The sequence below is a fragment of the Rhincodon typus genome, chromosome 9 (assembly GCF_021869965.1).
Source record: "Rhincodon typus isolate 14 chromosome 9, sRhiTyp1.1, whole genome shotgun sequence".
Classification (NCBI taxonomy): domain Eukaryota; kingdom Metazoa; phylum Chordata; class Chondrichthyes; order Orectolobiformes; family Rhincodontidae; genus Rhincodon; species Rhincodon typus.
In genome coordinates this window covers 66,357,657-66,380,145 of record NC_063340.1, presented here as the reverse complement: position 1 = coordinate 66,380,145, position 22,489 = coordinate 66,357,657, and the positions used below count along the sequence as shown (strand labels likewise).

Below are 22,489 nucleotides of genomic sequence, written 5' to 3'. Positions count from 1 at the left end.
TACATCCTCCAAGAATTCCAGTAGATTTATCAAGCATGATTTCCCTTTTGTAAATCCTTGATGATTGTAACTGATCTACCACTGTTTTGTAAGTGCTTTACTATAAAATGATTGATAGTGGACCCCAGCATCTTCTCCACTACCAGTGACAGACTCACTAGTCTATAATTGCCTATTTTCTCTCTGTCTTTCTTTTGTTAAATAATAGGGTTACAGTAGCAGCCCTCCAATCTGTGGGAACCCAATTGCAGAGTCCAAAGAATCTTTGAAGATGACCACCATTGCATCCACTATTTCTAGGACCACTTCCTTAAGTACTCATTGAATTATAGAATGCTCACAGTGTGGAAAGAGGCTAATCAGCCCAACAAGTCCACATCACCCCTCCGAAGAACATCCTACCCAGATCCATCCCCCTACCCTTTCCCTGTAACCCTGCATTTTCCATGGCTAATCCACCTAATCTGCACATCTTTGGACTGTGGGAGGAAACCGGAGCACCCGGCGGAAACTCACGCAGAAAAGGGGAGAATATGCAAATTCCACATAGACAGTCGCCCAAGGGCGCCAAGCCACCGTGCCACCCCTGTGATGTAGCTTATCAGGCACTGGGGAATTATCAGCTTTCAATCCCATCAATTTCTTCAACACCATTTCTCTCCTAATACAGATTTCCTTTATTTCTTCCCTCTCACCAAACCTTGTTATTCCTATCATTTTGGGACACTATTCTTTTTTTAAGTTTCTACATTAATTACCCCCATCTATTATTGATAACTGATTCTTTCTGCAAGAACTTAATAGTTAGCCATGTTTAATAAATACTCCCCAGGACTTTTAACCAGTTAAGTTTAGATAAATGTGAGATGTTGCATTTTGTTAAGGCAAACTAGGGCAGGACTTATACAGTTAATGGTAGGGCCCTGGGGAATGTTGCTGAACAAGACACCTATGGGTGCAGGTGCATAGTTCCTTGAAAGCAGAATTGCAGGTAGACAGGGTGGTGCAGAAGACATTTGGCACACTTGCCTTTATTGATCAGAACATTTGAGTATGGGAGTTGGAACGTCATGTTATGGCTGTACAGGACATTGGTGAGGCCAGGTTTAGAATACTGTGTATAAGTATGATCACCCTTCTGTAGGAAGGGTGTTGTTAAAAAATGAGAGGGTGCAGAAAACATTTACAAGGATTTTGCCGGGAGTGGACGGTTTATAGGGAGAGGCTGAATAGGAGCATCAGAGGCTGAGGGGTGATCTTATTGAGGCTTAGAAAATCATGAAGAGCATGGATAGGGTGCATAGTCAAGGTCTTTTTCTTAGGGTAGGAGAGTCCAAAACTACAGGGCATAGGTTTAAGGTGAGAGAGGAAAGATTTAAAAAGGACTTGAGGGGTAACTTCTTCACAAGAGGGTGGTGCGTGTATGAAATGAGCTGCCACAGGAAATGATGGAGGTGGGTACAATTACAACATTTAAAAGGCATCTGGATGGGTATATGTATAGGAAAGGTTGACATGGATATGGGCCAAATGTTGACAAATGGGACGAGGTCAGATTGGGATGTCTGATCAGCGCAGACGAGTTGGACCAAAGGGTCTGTTTCCGAGCAGTATGACTCTAAGTGGTGTGCCACAGGAATCTGTGCTGGACTTCCAACTTTTTTATAATTTATATAAATGATCATGATGAAGGGACCAAAGATATAGTTGCTAAATAGATATAAGGATTTTTTGTGAAAGGGAAGTCTTGCTTAATATATTTATTTGAGTTCTTTGAAGAGCTTTGATAAGGTGCCACATCAAAGCTTAATGGAGAAGATATAAAAGCTCATGGTGCAGGGATACAAAGGGATAGATAAATAAAGTAAGTGACAAAAATTTAACAAATTAAATAAGAATGAATGAGATGAAGAGAAATTATTCTCACAGGATCATGAGACTATGGAATTCTTTCTCAAAAGATGATGGAAGCAGTTTGAATATTTTTAAGGTAGAGGGAGATAGATTCTTGGTAGCATGGAATGAGAGGTCAACAGGGTGGGTGAGAATGCAGAGTATTCCGGTTGGCTATGGATCTTCTCGAATCTGTTCAACCATGGTCAGCTGAGTGTAAAAGATTCCTTGGCTGTATTCAAGCAGCCAATTTTTCCAGTGTCCTGTCCAACATTCATCGCTCAACCGAATTTTAAAAATGGCATCAGCTTATTCCTTTACTTCATGAGAAATTCTACTGTGTATGCGTTGGCTGAACTAATCAACAGCAACTTTGAACTCCAAAAGTATTCATTGGTTGTACAGTCATGCAGCATGGAAGCAGACCCTTCGGTCCAACTCATCCACACTGACCAGACATCCCAATCTGTCATAGTCCCATCTTTCAATTTATCTATAATGATCGACAATAAAGATACCGTGGTCATAGATTTCAGTCCCAATATATGTAATGGTGTATTGACCAGTAACATTTTCAGCCTTAAGAAGGTAGAATTCTGATCTGGTTCTGGGAAATATAGTAGAGTAAGTCGATTAAGTGCCAATAAGGAAACACATAAGGGCTCAGAAATCTAGCAATAGCAGACTCAAATTCAACAGCAGTGTTGTAATAAGTGAACAAGTGCAGTTCCTTCCAGAGACATTCAACTAAAGAGTACCTCCAGGTTCATCAGATGCAAGACTCAAGCTTGTTCTGTTTTGTAGAATCCCTGTGACAAGTCTGATGAGATCAGCTAATACTATAGCATGGTAGCATAGTGGTTGTGGTTGTGGCAATGGAGTAGCTACACAGAAGTGATAAAATGAAATCCCACCATAACGATTTGTGCAACTGAATTCAATAAATGTGGCACCGGAAGAAAACAATCTCAAAAGCTGCTGGATCACGTAAAAATCTAAACTACCTCATTCATGATCTGCAGGAAAGGATCTGCTACCTTTCATTCCAACCTATATATGACTTCATACTATGCAGCAATGTGTCTACCTTGAAGAGTCAAGTATAGAATCTATTCGCTTAGATTTAAGAAACAATAGAAGTGCCATTACACCACTAAAGCTTTCCCACTAGTTGATAGTTTATAAAGGGTCAAAACTGCAGGGAAATAACAGAGGTGCAAGAACTAAAGAACATTGACAATACAGGAATTTACTAAATCTAATATTAACAGGGATAATCTGAGAAAGAGGAGATTCTGAAGTACACTCGAAATTTTTTTGACCAGTAACATTTTCAGCCTAAAGAAGGTAGAATTCTGATCTGGTTCTGGGAAATGTAGTAGAGTAAGTCGATTAAGTGCCAATAGGGAAACACACAGGGGTTCAGAAATCAGATATTTTTCTCAGCAACCTGTTCAGGGATGTTATTAAACACCTCTTGAGTAGGTAGCACTTGAATTCAAGCCTCCTGGCCCAGAAGTAGGAATACTACGATTGTACCACAAGGGCCCTTTGGGGACAGGGATTGTTGTCAGTGATTTAGAGTTAAGCAATTTAGAGTAAGAACGTTTCATTGATAGAGGTCCAACTTCAGTAGGGTGACAATGATTTCAGTTTATCCAAGACAGATACAAACATTGACAGGAAAATTTGAAAAAAGAATAGGGGCTGCTTTTCGAGTGGACATGTTTGGGTAGTGTTTGTTTTCCTCCTTTCATTTTTAGAATGTGGGCTTTGTTGGCTAGGCTAGCATTTATTGTCGATCACTAATGCTTGAGTGCCTTTACTCAAAATCAGATGGGTATTTACAACAATTGATAATGGTTACATTGTCGTTATTTAGACCAACTGTTAAATCCAGATTTTTTTGAGTTCAATTGAAAAATGTTTTATTACCTCTTGAGGACATAATGAGACTGGGCAAAAGGTGTCGATGCAGGCTTGGAGGGCCAAAGAGCCTTTTCCTGTGCTGTGTTGTTCTTTGTTAATAATAATTTCCGATGCCTTCTTTCAACATGTGTTTTTTTTGCCTTTTCCTTCATCCATTCATCTGTGTCAGAGGCACCTACTTGTCTTGCTCAGAGGCTTGCTGTATTTCCATAGATGCTAGCAGGTCTGGCTCTGAAGGAATAGGAAAAGTAGTGTGGTCCATTGCTGAAGTAGTTAGCCTGGAAAATGGGCTCAGAAAGTATGTTGACAACAACTCCTAAGCGAAGTATGTTCTGGCGTTAACCAGCGATTAGGCTATTCTGCACCTGGTAATGACCAGTAAGACAGGGTTGATCAATAACCTCATGGTAAAGGAGCCTCTAGCTAACAGTGATCATAACATAGCAGAATTGCACTTTCATTTTGAAGAGCAAAGTGTGGTTTGAGGTTAGTGTTTTTAAAAAGGTAACCATGAGGGTATGAAAGCCATGTTGGCTAAGGTAAATTGTAAACTAGCTTCACAGATACATTAACAAAATTACAGTGGAAGACTATTAAGGAGATATGTAGGGCTGAATCTTCTAGAGGCAATTGAACCAGACAAGTTTAACTAAGTTCTGAATGCCAAGACAAGATTCCTGCTGGGCAGGTGATGACTTGCCTATTAAAGGGAATTATTGTTTGCAAACAGTCTTCTTAACTGCAAATCTCACCTCATTAATGTGCAATTTTCTATCCTACCATTTACTACAAATAAATTAAACATTGTCAGTTCTTGACATGGACGTCAGGGGTGATGGGCAACTCTAGCCCATCACTTACTCCAAGGAACCTTCATGGTGGACTCCAGGCACCAACAGCTCAGGTTACTGCATGCAACCCTGGATGTTGGCATCCTATATGTGCCAGTTTCTATGAACTGTCATGGCACATTTCCAATTCACTTACAGTATACTTCTGCACTTCAGTGCTGCCTCTCAGGGTACAATGGCAACCATCATTGCAATGCTGCATTAAGGACAGTTTGAACTCAGGGCTGTGCCCTACTCATAAACTGGACTAGTCTACATCTCTAAGCTATTTTCCTCTCGTAGTGCTCACTCACATTGAGCCTACCTGGATGCACGTATCATCTCGGACTTGTCACTCAGCCAGAAATACCAGGCTCTCAGTACTGCTATATTGCTGTGTCATTTAGCACAGATAAAGCCAGGAACCTTTTCATGGTAGTCAGTAGAGTCAATGTAGATATCCTTTGGATGGGAGCTCCCAACACAATAAACCAAGGGCACTTCCAGTACTGGTTAAGGGGCTGGAATATGGTCAGTCAGCTCCTTACTGCAGTCAGAATCAGGATCCAGTCCCCATAAGGGGAGGGAATCTAAATGGCCATCATTCCTCAGAAATAACACCACAGAGACCAGTATCCTGTCGCCAAGTCACCCTTTATTTACACGTGGAAGGTCCTTGACACTGATCCAGCTTCCTCAGAGTGAGCAGAGCCTCTAACACTCCTGTTTATATCTGTCAGCCAGGGCTTCCTGATTGGACCAGGCTAACAGCCCCAATCAGGGAATTAGGAGGTTCACCTGGCTGACCCTGTTCCCGTCACTACACCCTCTTGACAATTTCTGCCCCCTCATGAGTTATTTTTCTCCTGGAATGAGAGACAGATATTTAGGGAGATGAAAGTAGTATGCGCAGCTATTACTTTTGTACAGATGGGGAGGTGTCCTGAGCGAATGAATAGAAAACACAGAGGACATGCAGAGTTAGTGGTGTTGAGGTTTTGGGTATGTGACAATGAGTGAGAGAAGACGTTGTCAACAATAATAAGAATAGTAGAGCCTGAACTTTGGTCAGAGTTGGGTACTATACTGAGAGACTGAACGTGAGGTACTGGAGAGAAGATGGTGGTTCTTACACAAGCAGAGTGGAGAAGGTCTTTGACTTACTTCTAACATTGTTGTGCATTCCTCCAGGTAGTACTGACACAGATGGCAACCTCAGACCAGGTTGCAGTGTCTGGAGTCATGGCCTCATCTGCTGGTTCTTAGGGAAGAGGATATCCCACTTCTGCACGACCCTCTCCACCAGGATCTTCAGGTCATGCCCTCAAAGTGGGGCACCAATTTCCCTTGATCTGTTAGTTTTTGGGCAAATGTCAGGAATCGTGTTGGGAGCTCCAGACTAACAGTGCTTGACTAGGTGCACAACAGCCTTTTAAAGATATTGCCAGCAGCAAAGATACTAGTACATTCTTGGATATTCTAGCAGTGACAAATTGTTCTGGGTTACAGTGAGTGGTAGAATGGGGTTAGAATTGGATGAAAGGGGTGCTATAGGTAGTTGATGGGTTACATTTGGGTTAATTTAGTGAGAACACTCGCTAGGTCTCATGTAGAGAAATCCTTCATGAAACTCAACAAAACTGACACTTAGCTCAAAAAAGGAAAGATTCAGCCCTTAATGACTTTCAGCAAAGTTTTGCTTTGGTGAGGTAGAAAGACTCTTTGAGAAGGCTGCATCATCTATGGCTAAATAAAGGACACAAGGATCACATCAAATTGAAAGAAACACTGTGCAGGTCTGCAAAGAATGATTAAAAGAGAATAAAGATGGAGAAAGTAGAGTATGAGAGAAAGCTAGCTAATAATGTAAAACATTTAAGATGAGTTTCCACGAATATTTTTACAGGGAAAACGTAACAAAAGCCAGTATTGATGAAGTGTCAGTAGACTAGGAATGTTAACTCTGTTTTTCTCTCCACAGTTGCTGTCAGTCCTGCTGAGTTTCCCCTGTACTTTCTGTTTTTATTCTATAGCCTTTTAATTTAGCACCTGAAATAAGGAAATTTCTAGAATCCATTATTGTGGAACAAGTAGCAGGACACTTAGAAAAATCATAATGTGATCAGGCAGATTCAACATGGTTTTTTTCAAAAGGGCATCGTGTTTAACTAATTTGTTACCATTTTTTGAGCAAGTGACAAGCAGCTGGACAAAGGAGAACCTGTAGATGTGGTGAACTTGGATTTCCAAAAAGCATTTGATAGGATGTTGCATCAAAGGTTACTACTTAACAAGATCTCATACAATATGGGGTAATATATCAACATGGATAGAGGATTCATTTGCTGACAGGAAGCAGAAAGTAAAAATTAATGCATCTTTTTTGAGTTGGCATGCTATAATTAGTGGAGGGTCCCACTGATCAGTGTTAGCGCTCAATTATTTACAATGATGTGGATGAAGGGATCAGATATATTGTAGCTGAGCTGCAAAAGTCAGTGATACAAAGGGATCTGGACATTCTCATACATGAATCACAGACAGTTAGTGTGCAGATACAGCAAGTAATTAAGAAGGCACATAGAATGTTGGTGTGTTTTGCAAGGGGAATTGAATATCAAAGTAAGGATGTTTTACTGCAGCTGTGCAGGGCTTTGGTGAGATCACCTGTGGAATACTTTGTACAGTTTTGGTGGTCTTATTTGTTAACGATATTGGGAAGAATTTTTGTTTACTGTAAAGGCAAATCAATTTCCAGGAGGAAAGAAAACCCTCAACTGACTAAGGTTAGAAACTCTGCTGAATATTCTGGCAATCAGGCAATGGGTTGGCCTGCCTGGAAGTGCTGACCAATCAGATACAGGCAGTTCCAGAACCCAGCAGTGCCATGGTGGCTGCTGCTGGGAAAATACACTCCAAGATCTGGAGAATTGCCAACAGAAAAAGAGTGGTCTGCTTCAGGGAAGGAGTCTTTCTTGTCCCAATGGAGTTGAAGTCATTGCAGCCTCAGCGGTGGTCATTAATTGACCAATTCAGGGCCTCAATTTAGGGTGAGGCTGTAAGGTTGAACTAGGACCTTTCCACCCAGCTCTTAATTTGGACAAGAGGGTGAGTTGGTGGCAGAGTTCTAGTCCACCACCATCCCCCTAATGAAGTTTATTTCCCAACTTCCAACCTGTTGCCTCTGGACCCAGAAATTGTATTTGAAGGAGTTCAGAGATGGTTCACTTGACTTATTCCTGGGATGAATGGTGTATCTTGAAAAGAAAAGTTGGAACAGGTTGGGCCTATACTCATTGGAATTTAGAAAAATAAAAGGTGATCAAATTGAAACATGTCAGCTCTGAGGACACCTGATTTGTGGATACGGGGAGGATGTTTTCTCTTGTATTGGAAACTGGAATCAGGGCTTACAATTTAAGAATAAGATGTTTTCCTTTTAAAATGGATGAGCAGAATTTTTACTGAGGTTTGTTGGTATGTGGAATTGTCTACTCCAGACAGCAGTGAAGGCTGGGTCATTGAAAGTATTCATTGCTGGGTTAGGTAGACTTTTGATAGTCAAATGAGTCAAGGGCTGTGAGAGCAGACCGAAATGTGGAGGTAAGGCCATAAGATCACCCATGGCCTTATTGATATGCAGGGACTGTAGTCTTGTGGGTAGCATTGCAGCCAGGGACTGGTGCAATTCTCACCCAACATCAATCACTCACTTGTTCCAGTAGGGTCACTAACCAGTGATCAGATACAGAAACCAACATGGCAAAGGGCAGACATGGAAACTGCAACTTTGAATCCAAATGCCAATCTTCTTACCCACTTGCCATTATCTTTTGTCATTTTGGAAGAAAGAAAGATTGAAAAACTAAATTATTATAATTAATTATAGATAATAACTGTTCTAGTTTTTTTCTATTTAGCTTGTATAAAATTATTGTTGATCCCTGGCCCATTGATTTTATATCCTAACCAGTTCAATGCTAAAAAGCCGGAGGGGACTCTTTTTTAAAAAAAAAAGAAAAATCTTGGCTGCTGCTGCAGAATCTCTGTCCATTATAATTTCCTCAGCTTTTTCCACCTTGTTAATGCACTGTAGGGCTAATCGTTACGCATTTTGTCAGTTTAAGCAATGAGACGGATTAAATATGTAGTGTACGAGTGGTAAAAGTAAAAAATAAATGCACTATTTAGAAGAAGCCTCTTTTTACATGCACTCAAATTACACGATACATATGCACTTCAACTCTATAAATGTGAAGAGAGATTTGGCTGTATAAAATCTAATTCATTTTATTAGTTCATTAAAACATCTCCTCCATAGACACGCCTGTTTGTTAATAAGGTCGCCTCACACCTTCTCAATGTAAAGCACTGCTTGATCCTTAGTAACACCTCTGAGGAAATACTGGCAAGTGTCCAAGAGCGTTTATAAGGAAATAATAAGATATTTTTGAACAGCCTTCTGTGGAAATACACTTGGGTTTACAGCTCTATCTGCTCGTACTAAAGAGATGATTTATGGACTCAGAAGGTGATATTTGGTTTCAAATCTGATAACAAGCTTCTAACGTTTTTGCTACAAGTCAGGGTTTCCCAGTTTGTGCAAGTTAGTTAATCTCACTCGGGGTGATAGTAGGAATACTGCAATTGGTCTGTGAAAAAGGGGGATAAAAATTGCCAGAGAAGGTATATGAATGGGAAGGATTGATCTTTGCAGTGATACACCCTCTCTTCCCAACAGCATTAATGTTTTATGATAACGAATGGTCTAGCCTTACAGGTGGAAAACAACCCTTTAGTCAAAGTATATGAAGACGGCAGCTATCCATGGAACTATAACCCAACAGAAATGAATGCCATCCAGAGAAGAGGGAAGAAAATTGACTGTTTCCTCCTTTTTAAGCTAAAATGCATCCATTCCATCTCTACTCCTAACCGAAATAAAATCTGTTGCCACTGAAGAGTTTATCTGGCACTAACAGCGAAATTAATTGAAATTTCATTAAGCTAAATGTTAGCAAAATTGAAGTCATTCAATGCTATACTTCAATTCACTTTTCTCTATTCGATAAACTTCCATGACTTCCACCTCAAGCTAGACACATAGGTACAGAGCTTGGGTTGAGTTGACCCTTTATGATTTCTGTTGAATCGTCTGTCAAACTTTACCCTGTGACAAGAAGAATACTCCAGCTATGGCATTCTATCCAAATAATTGAACTTCTTGACTGCTAAACTGTATCCTAAATCCTTTCTGCCTAAGGCCTTTGCATTCTTCTTAAGTGTTCAGTGGACACACATATAACTTCCGTGCTTTTATACTCTATGCCTCTGTTCATAAAGTGCAGAATCCCCGTTCCACGAGTCTATATATGTCCTCTTGGAAGTTCATTGTCATCTTCCTTATAGTTGACTACACTTACAAGTATTGTGTCTTTTTCAAATTCTGTTATTCTGCCCTATACAAATAATTCCAAGTTACTCATATATCATGGCAAACAATGGCTATAATTCTAACCTATGTCGAGTATTACTCTAAATCTTACTCCAAGGTGAAAAATGTCTCTTCACAACCAATATCTGATTCCCATCATTTAGTCAATTTTGTATCTGTCAACACTGTCCCTTTCATTCCATGGCTTTCAACTTTGCTAGCAATCTATAATGTACATCTCTAAAGCAATTTCCTCCTTTCTTCCTACATCACTTCCAGTGTTGCTAGAAACATTAGCTAAGCCTTTATTATTTTGACGTTTAATTTCATTTAATTCTCTCCTTCTGACATTATAAGTCTCCACCATCCAGAAACTACCACAAATGCAGATGTTTTTAACACTTATTTTCAAGATCAAAAACCCATCATACGAATGATAGAGACAACAAGGTGCAGGGCTGGATGAACACAGCAGGCCAAGCAGCATCATAGGAGCAGAAAGGCTTTCTATGATGCTGCTTGGCCTGCTGTGTTCATCCAGCCCTGCACCTTGTTGTCTCGGATCTTCCAGCATCTGCAGTTCCTACTATCTCTGATATGAATGATAGGTTGATTGATTTATTGTCATGTGTACTGAAGTACAGTGAAAAGCTTTGTTTACGAGCAGTACAGGCAGGTCATACTAAGCGAGGATGTATATATCAAAAAGACTTAGAGGCATACAGGTTACGTTGCACAGGGCGTGTGCTAGATGAGATCAACATTAGCAAGATCAGCGTTATTTCAGGCTAGAGAGTCCATTCATCAGTCTAATAATGGCTGGAAAGAAGCTGTTCCTGAGTCTGCTGGTGCGTGTGTTCAAGCTTCTGTATCTTCTGCCTGACGGAAGAGGTTGTAGGAGATCATTACCAGGGTGTAATGGGTCTTTGATGAGTCTGTGGATGGAAGGTTGACTTCCATGATGGTTTGGGCTGTCCACACCACCTTCTATAGTTTCTCATGTCCTGAGCAGAGCAGTTGCCATACCAGGTCGTTATGCACTCAGATAGTATGCTTTCAGTTGTGCATCTGTAAAAGTTGGTGAGAGTCTTTATGGACTTGCCAAATTTCTTGAGCTGCCTGAGGATGAAGAGGCGTTGTTGTGCCTTCTTGACCATTGCATCTATGTGGGAAGTCCAGGACGGGTTGTCAGTTTTTGTCACTAGGAAAAACTTGACTTTCTCCATCCTCTCAACCTCATTTCCATTGATATAGATGGGAGCGTGTTCTCCTCCTTTCTTCCTGAAGTCAATGATCAGTTCTTTACTTTTGCTGACATTGAGAGAGAGGTTGTTCTCATTGCACCATGCCACCAAGCTCACTATCTCCCTTCTGCATTTTGACTCGTCGTTGTTAGGTATCCATCCTACCATGGTGGTTTCATCAATGAACTTGTAGATGATGTTCGTTCGGAATTTGGCAACACAGTCATCATACCAGTCCTTAACTAATCCCATAGTGAAATGACTTTGAAGATCCTTTTGCATTTCTCCCACCTTGCTCTTGCCTCGTCCTATCTGTGCAATCTACTCTAATGCTCCACTTAAGCTTTCACTCGCTGACACTGGACTAATTTTTGTTCTTCACCTCATCATCAGTAGCCAATCTTTCAGCCATGGCTAATTATCAGATGCAACCTTTCCCTATACTTCTGCCTTGCATCACTTGACAAATCATCCTTAATATTCTTTAAGTTATCTCCCTCTCATTCTTTCTTTCTATGCTTTCTTTGTTTAATATCCAGTGCTTGCTCTGCACTGTGTGGTATTACTAAATGAAGTATGTTAAGAAACTTGTCACATGTCTTTAATTGTGCTTCATTTCTAACATTTAAAAATGTTAAAAATGCTTTCTAGACAATGAGATTTTCAGAAAAAAGTCTGAAGAATGATATAAGGAGAGACACTGAAAAATAAATGACCAGAACACTAATGGGGCGATACCAATGTATGATCTGGCCATCACAGTAGTTTATGTGGGATGGCGTTCCAAAGTATAAAAGCAGGCAGAGAGACTTCGGTAAGGGACCAAACACAAGTGATGATAAACTCCACAAATTTTCTGAAGAAGTCACATCATACTGAAAACATTGACTCTGTTTCTCTCTCCACAGTTGCCGCCAGACGTGCTGAGTTTCTCCAGCATTTGTATTTTTTTTTATTTCCAGTTGACATTCACAGTATTTTTCCTTTATCCAAAAGTTTTCTACTATAGAAATATTTATGCATTTGATAACTATAATTTTGTTTTCAACCTTGATTAAATAAACTTTTACAGATGTTAGTGACATTATTGAAAGAAACAAAAAGCATGGACTATTCAGGTCTTCTTCTGTTTCAAGCCGGTAAGAAGTTCCTTATTTTGTTCCTTTATTGGAAACAGTTTGATAGTAATTTTAATATATTTTTAAATTTGTAAATGCCGTATAAATGAGCCCATCCTTCTACTGATAGATTAATTGAAATTAATGCAGTAAATTTCTTACAACATTTTTAAAACTATAATAACATTGAAATTGGAATTGCATAAATGTATGTAAACAAAAACAGGAAAACTCACTGAAGAAAATAGGGATATTTCCATGAAGATAGGATTAAGAGATGGCAAAATAATGGTGAAAAGAAAATGAGATCAACTGAAATGGAATAATTTGGAAATAAATGTACTTTGTGTTTACCTACCTGGAATTTTTGTAATTATAAAGGCAAAAGTAATGAGAACACAGTGATTTTGCAACTTATTTAATTTCTTTAGGAAAATAGTTCTGCTTGTTTTGTCCAAGTCTGAATTATTTTGTTTGAAAAGGGCATATTCTTAAACTTTTCTTTTTAATTCCTCTTCGTAGTTGGTTGCCAATACTCATTTCATCTTGAGTTTTAATGGCAGGTAAACAATGTCTGAAAAACACTTGCAATCTCACTTCTGTTCCACAACATAATTTATAAGTGACTCATTTGCATTTAAGTAAATTGAATATAAACAGCGAGGGTTGAAATACAGAATTTTGACCATATTGAGTGGTGGGGAGGAGCTGTTCTACAGAGCTAAGAAGAAAGCTCAGTGTGGATATGTTCCTGGGTTCATTAATTGATAAATTCATCTAGACCTGTAACACCCCAGTCTTGACCCATGCTTTGTACAGAATTGGCCAATCTCTGGCAACTCATCAGTGGGGTTATAGCAGTGGGGACAAGATAGGGGACAAGAATTAGGCAATTTCTGTTGTGCAGTAGCACCTGTTGGAAAGTGCCAATGGTGTTGGTTAAAGATAGGATCTGGCTCAGTTGCAATACCACCATTAATGATTAGCTTGCTGACAATCACTGATTAAGAAACACAATGCAAGAATAACTAATTGGAAACAGCTCAGGACTACCTTCTACAACAGTCAAAAGAAAATTTAAGAAATTGGATGGGATAAAAGCATAATATGCTGCCATGAAATGGAACAATAACTGCTGTAAAAGAGTGATTCTAATCCTAGGTAACCTAATGCCATTGGTAAAGGAGCATTACTTTGATGCACTTCCTGTACCAATGATTAAACATTTTGTTTTGTGTATACACAAGGAAAAAATAGCTGATTACAATGTTTTAATCAGTTAAACAGGTTTTAATATCTGTGATAGCTTTAAGACACTGGAGTTAGTAATCGGGGAGATAAATGCTTGACAGAGATAAAGAGTAATATCTTTAATCTCTTTTTACAGGCTTTGTACCTATAACATAAAGGATTTAATATTCAAGTTTAATTTTATTTTAAAACTTTTATTCAGTTTTTTAGAGCTAGTGAAAATTAAACAGTGGGAATATAATTTTCAGAAATTATATTGCCTCATGAATTTAAGCAGAAATTCTTTTTCAAAAAACAAGCCAGTCCTGTCCGTCTTCCTTGATGAAATGATCTGTCTAGGCTAGTCTAGTATCAGTCAGATTAGTATCACTTAAAGCTGTGACGATTAAAATAGATAGAGTGCAGGTTTTCTAGATGATCTACTGTGGATTATTCCTCAATAGACTTGCAACAACAGCATCACAATCATCGATCTGTTTGCGTGAATGGTAAACAGAATAACAATGCATTAAGTATTGATGTCTGTATCAAATGTTGCTGGCTCAAAAAATGAACCAATAATAGAATAAAGCTCCATGCCACATAACAATCTTTAAATAAATTGAAAATAGAAAGTGATTTCAAGGCCACTATCTCAATGCAGTGAATATACCAACCCCATGTGGACTGGAGCAGTTCAAGAAGGCAGTTCACCAGCACCATGTCAAGGGAAATTAAGGACTGGTGATAAATGTTGACCAAGGCAGTGAAGTCCTCATCCCATGAAAGATTTTTTAAAAAGGTCTCAATTTGGGAGCATGGTTGTTAGCCGCAAGCTGCAATGGAGTGCAGGTGGTGAATTTTATGGAATCCACAAGAGCAAGAAATGTAGCATGCAGGGTGACTAGGTGTGAAACAAAATTCCAATTTTGCTATAGCAGGTTGAGATTCAATTTGCAGTATATCAGACCTCATCTCATCCAGTCATGTGTTCACATGTGTAATAAATTTGCATGCCATGAAAAACCATGAGCATAAAATGTCTTACTTTTAAGTTAAAGTCAGCATCCAACAAGAATCTCATGGCACACAGTTTACATTTCTTTAATGGTTGCATGCAGCAGTCAGCTTTGTGTGGTTAAGTCTGAGGTGAGTAGTTTTCCTTGTTGAATGCTGTGGCATGAGGGAGGTGAGCTGGTCAGTGTGCCTCAGCAACACTCCAAGATCATCAGTTAATTTGCATGAGTGGCCAGCACATTTAACCATTGACTGACTAATCCAGAATTGTAACAGATCCCTGGTCTCTGGTGAATTGGTAATTAGAGAAAACAGCAGTATGCTGAATTTTGGTCTCCATAGCCATATGGTTTGAAGGAGAACCTGTCTTAAATCTTGTGTTGTCCAGGCTATGTATGTTGGCATTGGTGAGGCCAAGACAGGACTTGACTGGGTTGTGGACATACTAATTATTATGTACTTAAACAGCCAATTCAGAATGTAACCAATTAAAAATATCAAGTTAAATATTTCATGGAGGCTTGGGACCAGAAAAAAGCAAGTCAGGGTGAGGAGTGGTGGATGTGTGAATTGAATGGTTGGAGTTCAGGTGCATTGAAGAGTTGGAAGAGGTGGAAATGGGATGATGGTGTCATGAAGGAATGACATGTAAGGACTTGGAATATGTTTGGGAATGGTGGGGACAGGCAGTCAAAGTAAGAAACTGAGAGGTCTAAAATGTGTGGTCGATGCATAGCGTCCCAATGTCCATCTTAGGGTGTTGACAGCCAAAGTTCTTACAGGGTTTTGATTTCACCTGTAACATTTCAATTATCCTCACATTGAATGATCTTGGACAGTCCGTTTTACAACACACTAAAGGGAGGGCCAGCTGAGCTTGTAAATTCAGCCATGTCCTACATAATGATAAGTGCATCATTGTACATTCAGTAAAGAGTAAACAGGAAATACAAACTGTTTCTTCCACAAAAAGGTGAAAAGTCCTTAATACCCATTTGACCATCAGTGAATGCCAACCACGAGGCCGACCAGTACATCTAGATCTCTGATTAAGCAAGTCTCACAATTACCAATGATGCACACATGAATAATACGAAACCAATGTAATGTAACATAATTACAAGTAAAATTTAACTTTAAAAGAGCACCAGTAAAGAGCAAACCTTTCTGCTCTCAAGAAGACTTATTTTAATGGAAAGTGTGTTGTGCAGAAAAGTTCTGGCCATGACCCACAACCGCCCCGGCTCTTCAGGAGGCTCTTTTATAAACCACCTGTAACTGTATTGTCAGTAATTCCTAGCAGTTGTTGAGCTTCCCCAACACAGAATCAAGTGTTCTCCCATGCACCTTTCTGGCACTTCAAATTTTAATTGTAACCTCGTGGAAAATTGAGGAAAAAGCAAAAGAGTGAAAGTGGTGCTCACTTCTTGTTCAGCAGTCAGGAATGGCCACCAGAAAAATTCCATCTTTTATTTTTCATTTTCATTTTGTTTGATGTTCTGCTTCCATCTATATGTTCGGTAGAATTGATTTATTAACTTAATAATTTTATTTTGATTTCAATATTTAAATCCGTCTATAACCGGATTTTAAGGGCTCTTCTGGTACAGTGCAAGTGCCGTTATCTTTGAATGAGATGGCCAGGGTTCAAGTCCCACCTGCTCCAGAGATGTGTAATAACATCTCTGAACAGATTGTTTAGAAAATATATGACCAGATCATAAGGACTCATATGGTGCAGTGGCCATGTCCCTATCTTTGTGTCAGGAGGCCCAGCTTCAGGTCCCACCTACTATAGAGGTGTGTTACAACATGTTTGAACAGGTTGATTGGAAAATATCTAGACCCAAATTGCTATTGAGGTACTAAAGTACAGTTACAATATTGTTCTGTACATGCGACATCAGCCTTCTAAATCCATTATAGACATTATCAAAACTGAACACTGAAAATATTTAGTTAGCCACATGTCATTGTATCAACAAGAGCCTTTTTTAATGTTGGAATAATTTATGAGACTAGAGGTGTGAGGCATTCTTTCTTGCAAAGTAGTGAACTCCCCCCAAAAAATTGCAGTTATGATGATCGACTTCTTTATAAGTAGCTGGGTGAATATTTTGCTGAGAATGGAAGTTAAGAGTTATAAGCAGAAGTGATGAATAAAATACTTCTGACACATTGATTCTCTACCACCATGAGAGGTTGTGAGGTATGTTTTCCATTCAGGACAGAATGCTAGGGTTGAATGATGAAAACTGGAGGATGGTTCAGTATTCTGGACAAAACACGTATAATATAGGAGCAGAAGTAGGCCATTCAATCCTTTGACCTTGCTGTGCCATTCAAAATAATCATGGTTGTCATCCAACTCAGTATCCTGTTTCCACTTTCTCCCCATATCCTTTGATCCTTTTCATCCTAAGAACTATATCTTCATGTTTATTGAAGGCCTTCAATGTTTTGGCCTGAACAGCTTCCTGTGGAAGAGAATTCCACAGGCCCACCACTCTCTGCATGAAGAAATTACTCCTCATCTCTGGGCTAAAAGGCCCTTAACCTTAGACTGTGACCCCTGGTCCTGGACTTCCTGATCACCGAGAACATCTACCTTATCTAAGTTTCTAGTGATTGCCCCCTCATTCTTCTAAACTGTAGTGAAAGTAATCCCAAATGATCCAGTCTTTCTTTCTGTACTTCAGGCCTACCATCCCAAGAATCAGTCTGTTAAATCTTCTCTGCCCACCCTTAATAGGCAAAGCATCCTTCCTCAAATAAGGAGATAAAAACTGCACACAGTACTCCAGGTGTAGTCTTACTAATGTCCTGTGCAGTTGCAGAAAGACCGCCTGGTCCTGTACCCGAATACTTACGCGATGAAGGCCAACATACCATTTGCCGCCTTTGCCACCTGCTGCACCTGCATGCTCACTTTCAGTGACTGGTGTATGAGGACACCCAGATCTTGTTGCACGTCCCCTTTTCCCAATTTATTGCCATTCATTTAATAATCTTCCTGTCTTTTTGTAATGCCAAAGTGAATAACCTTATCTGCATTGTCTCCTCTCAGCATACTCTTCCACAACTGTGTCATCTGCAAACTTAAAGGTATGACATATAGTTTCCTCCTCTAAATCATTCTTATATGTTGTGAATAGCTGGGGTCTAAGCACTGGTTCCTGCAGTACCCCCCCTAGTCACTGCCCACCCCTCATTAAAAAAGACTCATTTACTCCTACCGTTTGTTACCTGTCTGCCAACCAATTCTCAATCCATTTCAGCACATGAGCTCCAATCCCATGTGCTTTAATTTTGCATAGTAATCTCTTATGTGGGACTTTATCAAAAGCCTTCTGAAATTCCAAGTGAACTACATCCACTAGTTCCCATTGATCCACTGTACTAGCTGCATCCTCAAAAACCTCCAGCACATTTGTCAAACACAACTTCCCCTTCATAAATCCATGCTGACTCTGATTTTGTCACTGTCTTCCAAGTACTCTGCTATTACATCTTCTATAACAGAATCTAGCATTTTTCCCACAATCGATGTCAAGTTAATTGATCTATAAATAGTGGGGTTACATTAGCACCCTCCTATCTATAGAAGCTGTTCCAGAGTCTAAAAGTTTAAAAGATGACCAATAGCACATCTGCCTTGAGGGCCACTTCCGTAAATACTCTGAGATGAAGTTTATCAGGTCTTGGGGATTTATCTGCTTTTAATCCTGATAGTTTCCCCAAATCATTTCCTTAAAAATATTAATTTCTTTCAATTCCCATTAGGCGCTATATTTCCCCATATTTTTGGGGTTATTTGAGTCTTCCTTTGTGAAGGCAGAACTAAAGTATGTATTTGATTGGTCATCCATCGCTCTGTTCCCCTTTATAAATTCCTCTATTCCTGACTGTAAGGGCCCTATATTTATTATATTTACTAATCTTTCTCTACATATTATTTGCTATTTTCAGAGAATTAAAATTGTAATTTAAAGTATTTTTAGGAGATTGAACTGTTGGATTAGCGACTTAACACAGTCATTTAGGTACGGTATGTGCAACAAGTGGGCATGATGGCTGATTCATGTTTTTTTTAAGATTGATGTATTTTTCTTTGCAAAGCACTGAATGTGTTTTAAGTAAGAATGATACCATTTTAATAGTTCAACGCATTTGAGTAAGCTATTTAATTACCTGTATCATTAAAATGATTATGTTTCTCTACCCCCATCAGCAAACGGAACATGTAGCCTCATTATGTTTCAATGACATGAAAATGTTCGTTAATTTAATCTTAGACTGTTTATGACTGGAAATGGTGTGAACTGTTTTTACTTCACACCAACTGTAAGAAGCTTTTGTGCTAATCTAGAGTCTGATCCCTACTTGAAAAACTGAGCAAGGTGAAATTTCCTCATTCAAGATGCTTTGCTGCTTCTAGATTCTGATCTGATGCTGACACTGGATTTATACAGTAACTTTCTACTTTGCTACAAAGTGATGCTTTTTTACACCAGTACTACATTTCTTATCCAAAGGATGTCTTACTGGCCCAAATGTTAGACATGTTTCTGAGAGCTCTGCTGGCCGTAAAGATGCAACATTTTGCAGATGAATGAGGTTAGCGATAAATAACCACTGATTATTAACACCCAGTACACAGAATTATGTCTTGTGGAAGCACTATTTCTAAACCATTTTCTTTTCTCGGTATGAGGTTGAAATGTATTATTCACCAGTGCAAAATATTTAAATATTCTAACATGCTCATGCAACCTTAAACATCAGAAATCAATGTCAGGGAAAAAGCTGTTTAAAAAATAAAAGAACGAATCAGCATGTTGCAGACTAATTATATGTTTACTTTTCCAAGTTATCCAAATGCACGTAATCAACAATTTCATTTTAGATCATTTCACTTCGAAATCATTTATGAGATTTTTTTCCTTATTTTGCTTCACACTAATTTGTGCAGCCGACTTCAATATTGCTGTGTTAACAAACAGAACTTGAGACAATGAGACAAACATCATTTAAGAAAAATATTTTTCCTACCTTATTTTTAGGAAATATTAATAATATAGTGCATGTTATCGAGAACAATAGAAAGTCTCTCTTTTGGGGTGACAGGAAAAATGTGTATCTTGGTGTCTGAATTATGGGACTCTCAACACAGTTATTTTGCATTGCCACAGCTGTAGTGATTTAACTTTACATTGTGAAGGGTTAAAACTGCTATATGGATAAGTTATAATATGTTTGGCTGCATGACTTTGAGTGGTTTTATGTTAATATTTCAATTGCAGCAAAATATGAACAATATTATCTAACAATCAGTCCATTAGGGATAGCGTTCAACTTGAATAGTTTCAAGTTGTTCAGCTCACTTCTCCCAATTGTTTGGTAAGTAACAACATCGCCAGTCCAGCATTGAGAATTCAGACTAGGAGGATCCCAGGTCTGTGCTGTACTGGCTTGTCTTGACGGATTCTGTATTACTGAATGAAGCTATTTTTAAAATAATTTGCCAAAATAGTCATTCCTTTACATGAGCCAAAATTAACTACTTAATTATGGGATCACAACTAACTCCTGTTTTCTCCTAGTGTTGTGAAGATGACACGTTCTAATAAAGTAGTGGCCAAGGGCAGAACCTTTACAAAATAAAAACCGAAGGAACTGTGGATGCTGTAAATCAGGAACGAAAACAAAGGTGCTGGAAAAGCTCAGCAGGTCTGGCAGCATCTGTGAAGGAAAAAACAGTTAATCTTCTGAGGAAGGGTCACTGGACCTGAAACGTTAACTCTGTTTGTTCCTTCACAGATGCTGCCAGACCTGCTGAGCTTTTCCAGCAACTTTGTTTTTGTTCCGGAACCTTTACAAGCTTATTTTCTTCCTAGCTTATAGGTGTACAGGAGTATTGACCACAAGACTGAGACCATCTTGGTTTGTATATCTAAGTTGCACACTGAATAGTGCACCAACCAACATATATATCCACTAAAGCACCTCAGTAATCTCAGGATTACTTCCAGTGCTATGTGTTAGAAAGAATGGAAATAGAAGATAAAGAGGATCAATGCATCACTTGAAGCATGATGCAAGAGGGAAGGGATCTCATACATTGAGGCCATTTCTAAGCAGATGGTAGTAGTTGAAAAGGGACAGTATATACCTCAAGAAAATCTGCCTGTGAGGACCTTAGTCCCAGTTCACTAGTGTCATTGAGAAGTGTTTAAAAATTGATAAAAGGTTGGGGATGGACACTGGCATATAAAAATGAAAAAGTATAGTAAAATACACAATTGAGTTGGATAGTTCTTGAAAAGGAAGTAACACGATATTAGATATGAGTAGATTAAGAAGGACTAAAGAAATACAAGGACAGATTTAGAATGCATGTACGTAAATGCACAAAATGTGGTAAATAAGATTGTTTAGCTACAAGCACAAATAGCTTTGTGGAATATGACATAGCGTCAATACTGGGAACATGGTTTAAAAGTGACAAAAACTGGATACTTGACTTTTAGGGAAATAATGTGTTCAGAAAAGGTAAAGAAAGGAAAAAAAAGGAAGTGAACTGACAATACTAATTAGGAGAAGTACTAAGGGAAAAACCTTAGAGGGCCTGAACAACATGGCCAATAGCAAGAAATCTGAAAGAATGGCAAAGAAGTTCAGCAAGGCCTATCTCAACATTATGAATAACTTGCAGTATCTTTTAATTGAGTTCTGAGCGTCGAAGCGAGATTCTCACCTGGAAACAGTGAGTTGCCTATAAAGGAGTATAAGGCTTGTTAATGACCTCATGAACTGCAAGTATCACCTCATTAATACGTAGCTTTCTATTGTGCAATCTGCTGGAAGCAAATTAGATATCAAGAATTCTTGACACGACAGAGTGGATACCTGGTGACTATAGCTTGCCCTTGGCTGTAAAGCTCTCCTTCTTGGTCACCAGACAATGGCAGCTCAGGGTATCCATGGGTACTGACAGCATGCAACACTTGTCAGCAGACACTGACATCCAATAATTGCCAACTCTTTAGTATCCTCTTGATGCATCTCTGATCCACTTGCAGGACTTTTAAGGAAGTTGAGACCTGCATTTCAGGGCATATCAGCAACAAGGACTGAAAGGCAGTTGCATTATGTGCATGGCTAGGCACCAGGCTCATGGATTGGACCAGGGTGCATCCCAAGACTGCTGTTTTAGCACTTGCTCACTTAGCGCCTACCTGCATGCTTGCAGCATCCATGCCCCACCTTGCCTTGCCATGCCAGCCTGTTAGTGTATTGGCACTTCAGTCAGAGCCCAAAGGCTGTCAGTGCTGCTGTATTGATGTGGCACAGATACACAGTGTATCAGTAGAAATCAGTCCAGAGGGGGTCATCATGCTGTATGACACAGTGAGCCATCATTCTCACAGCTGTGGCATGTGCCAGCTACCTCCGCTGCAACCAAACTGCATTTTTATTCATCCAAAAGGCCATGTCACAATGTATGCACATAATCCAGGGGTTTGGCCACAGTCAGTGTCTGCTTGAGCCGATAGCAGTTAGGGGATTTTTCCAATTACAGTTGGGAAGTGGGCAATATTCAGTCCTTTAGAGTCATCTGAAGCAGCCAGGGGAATTGTGTGTTGTCAGTCACGGAGCAACAAAGACAGCAGTCAGGAATCTGGTCAGTCATGTTTAGGGACTGTCTGTCAATGTCTTGGTAAGAGGTCTGGAGTAACTACGTTGAGCAGTGGGGAGGTGGCAGGAAGGACTGTCAGGGCAAGGGGGTTTCAT

At 39.3% G+C, this 22,489-nt stretch overlaps 1 protein-coding gene across 1 annotated transcript in view; it reads left to right on the top strand.

The window, feature by feature from the left end:
* The window catches only part of camkmt (calmodulin-lysine N-methyltransferase), a 288,033-nt gene that overhangs the window by 243,532 nt on the left and 22,012 nt on the right, over nt 1-22,489 (top strand). Inside the window, exon 7 of the mRNA XM_048601336.1 lies at nt 12,403-12,469. Within this exon, the coding sequence (XP_048457293.1) occupies nt 12,403-12,469 (67 nt within the window). The remainder of the gene's footprint in view (nt 1-12,402; nt 12,470-22,489) is intronic.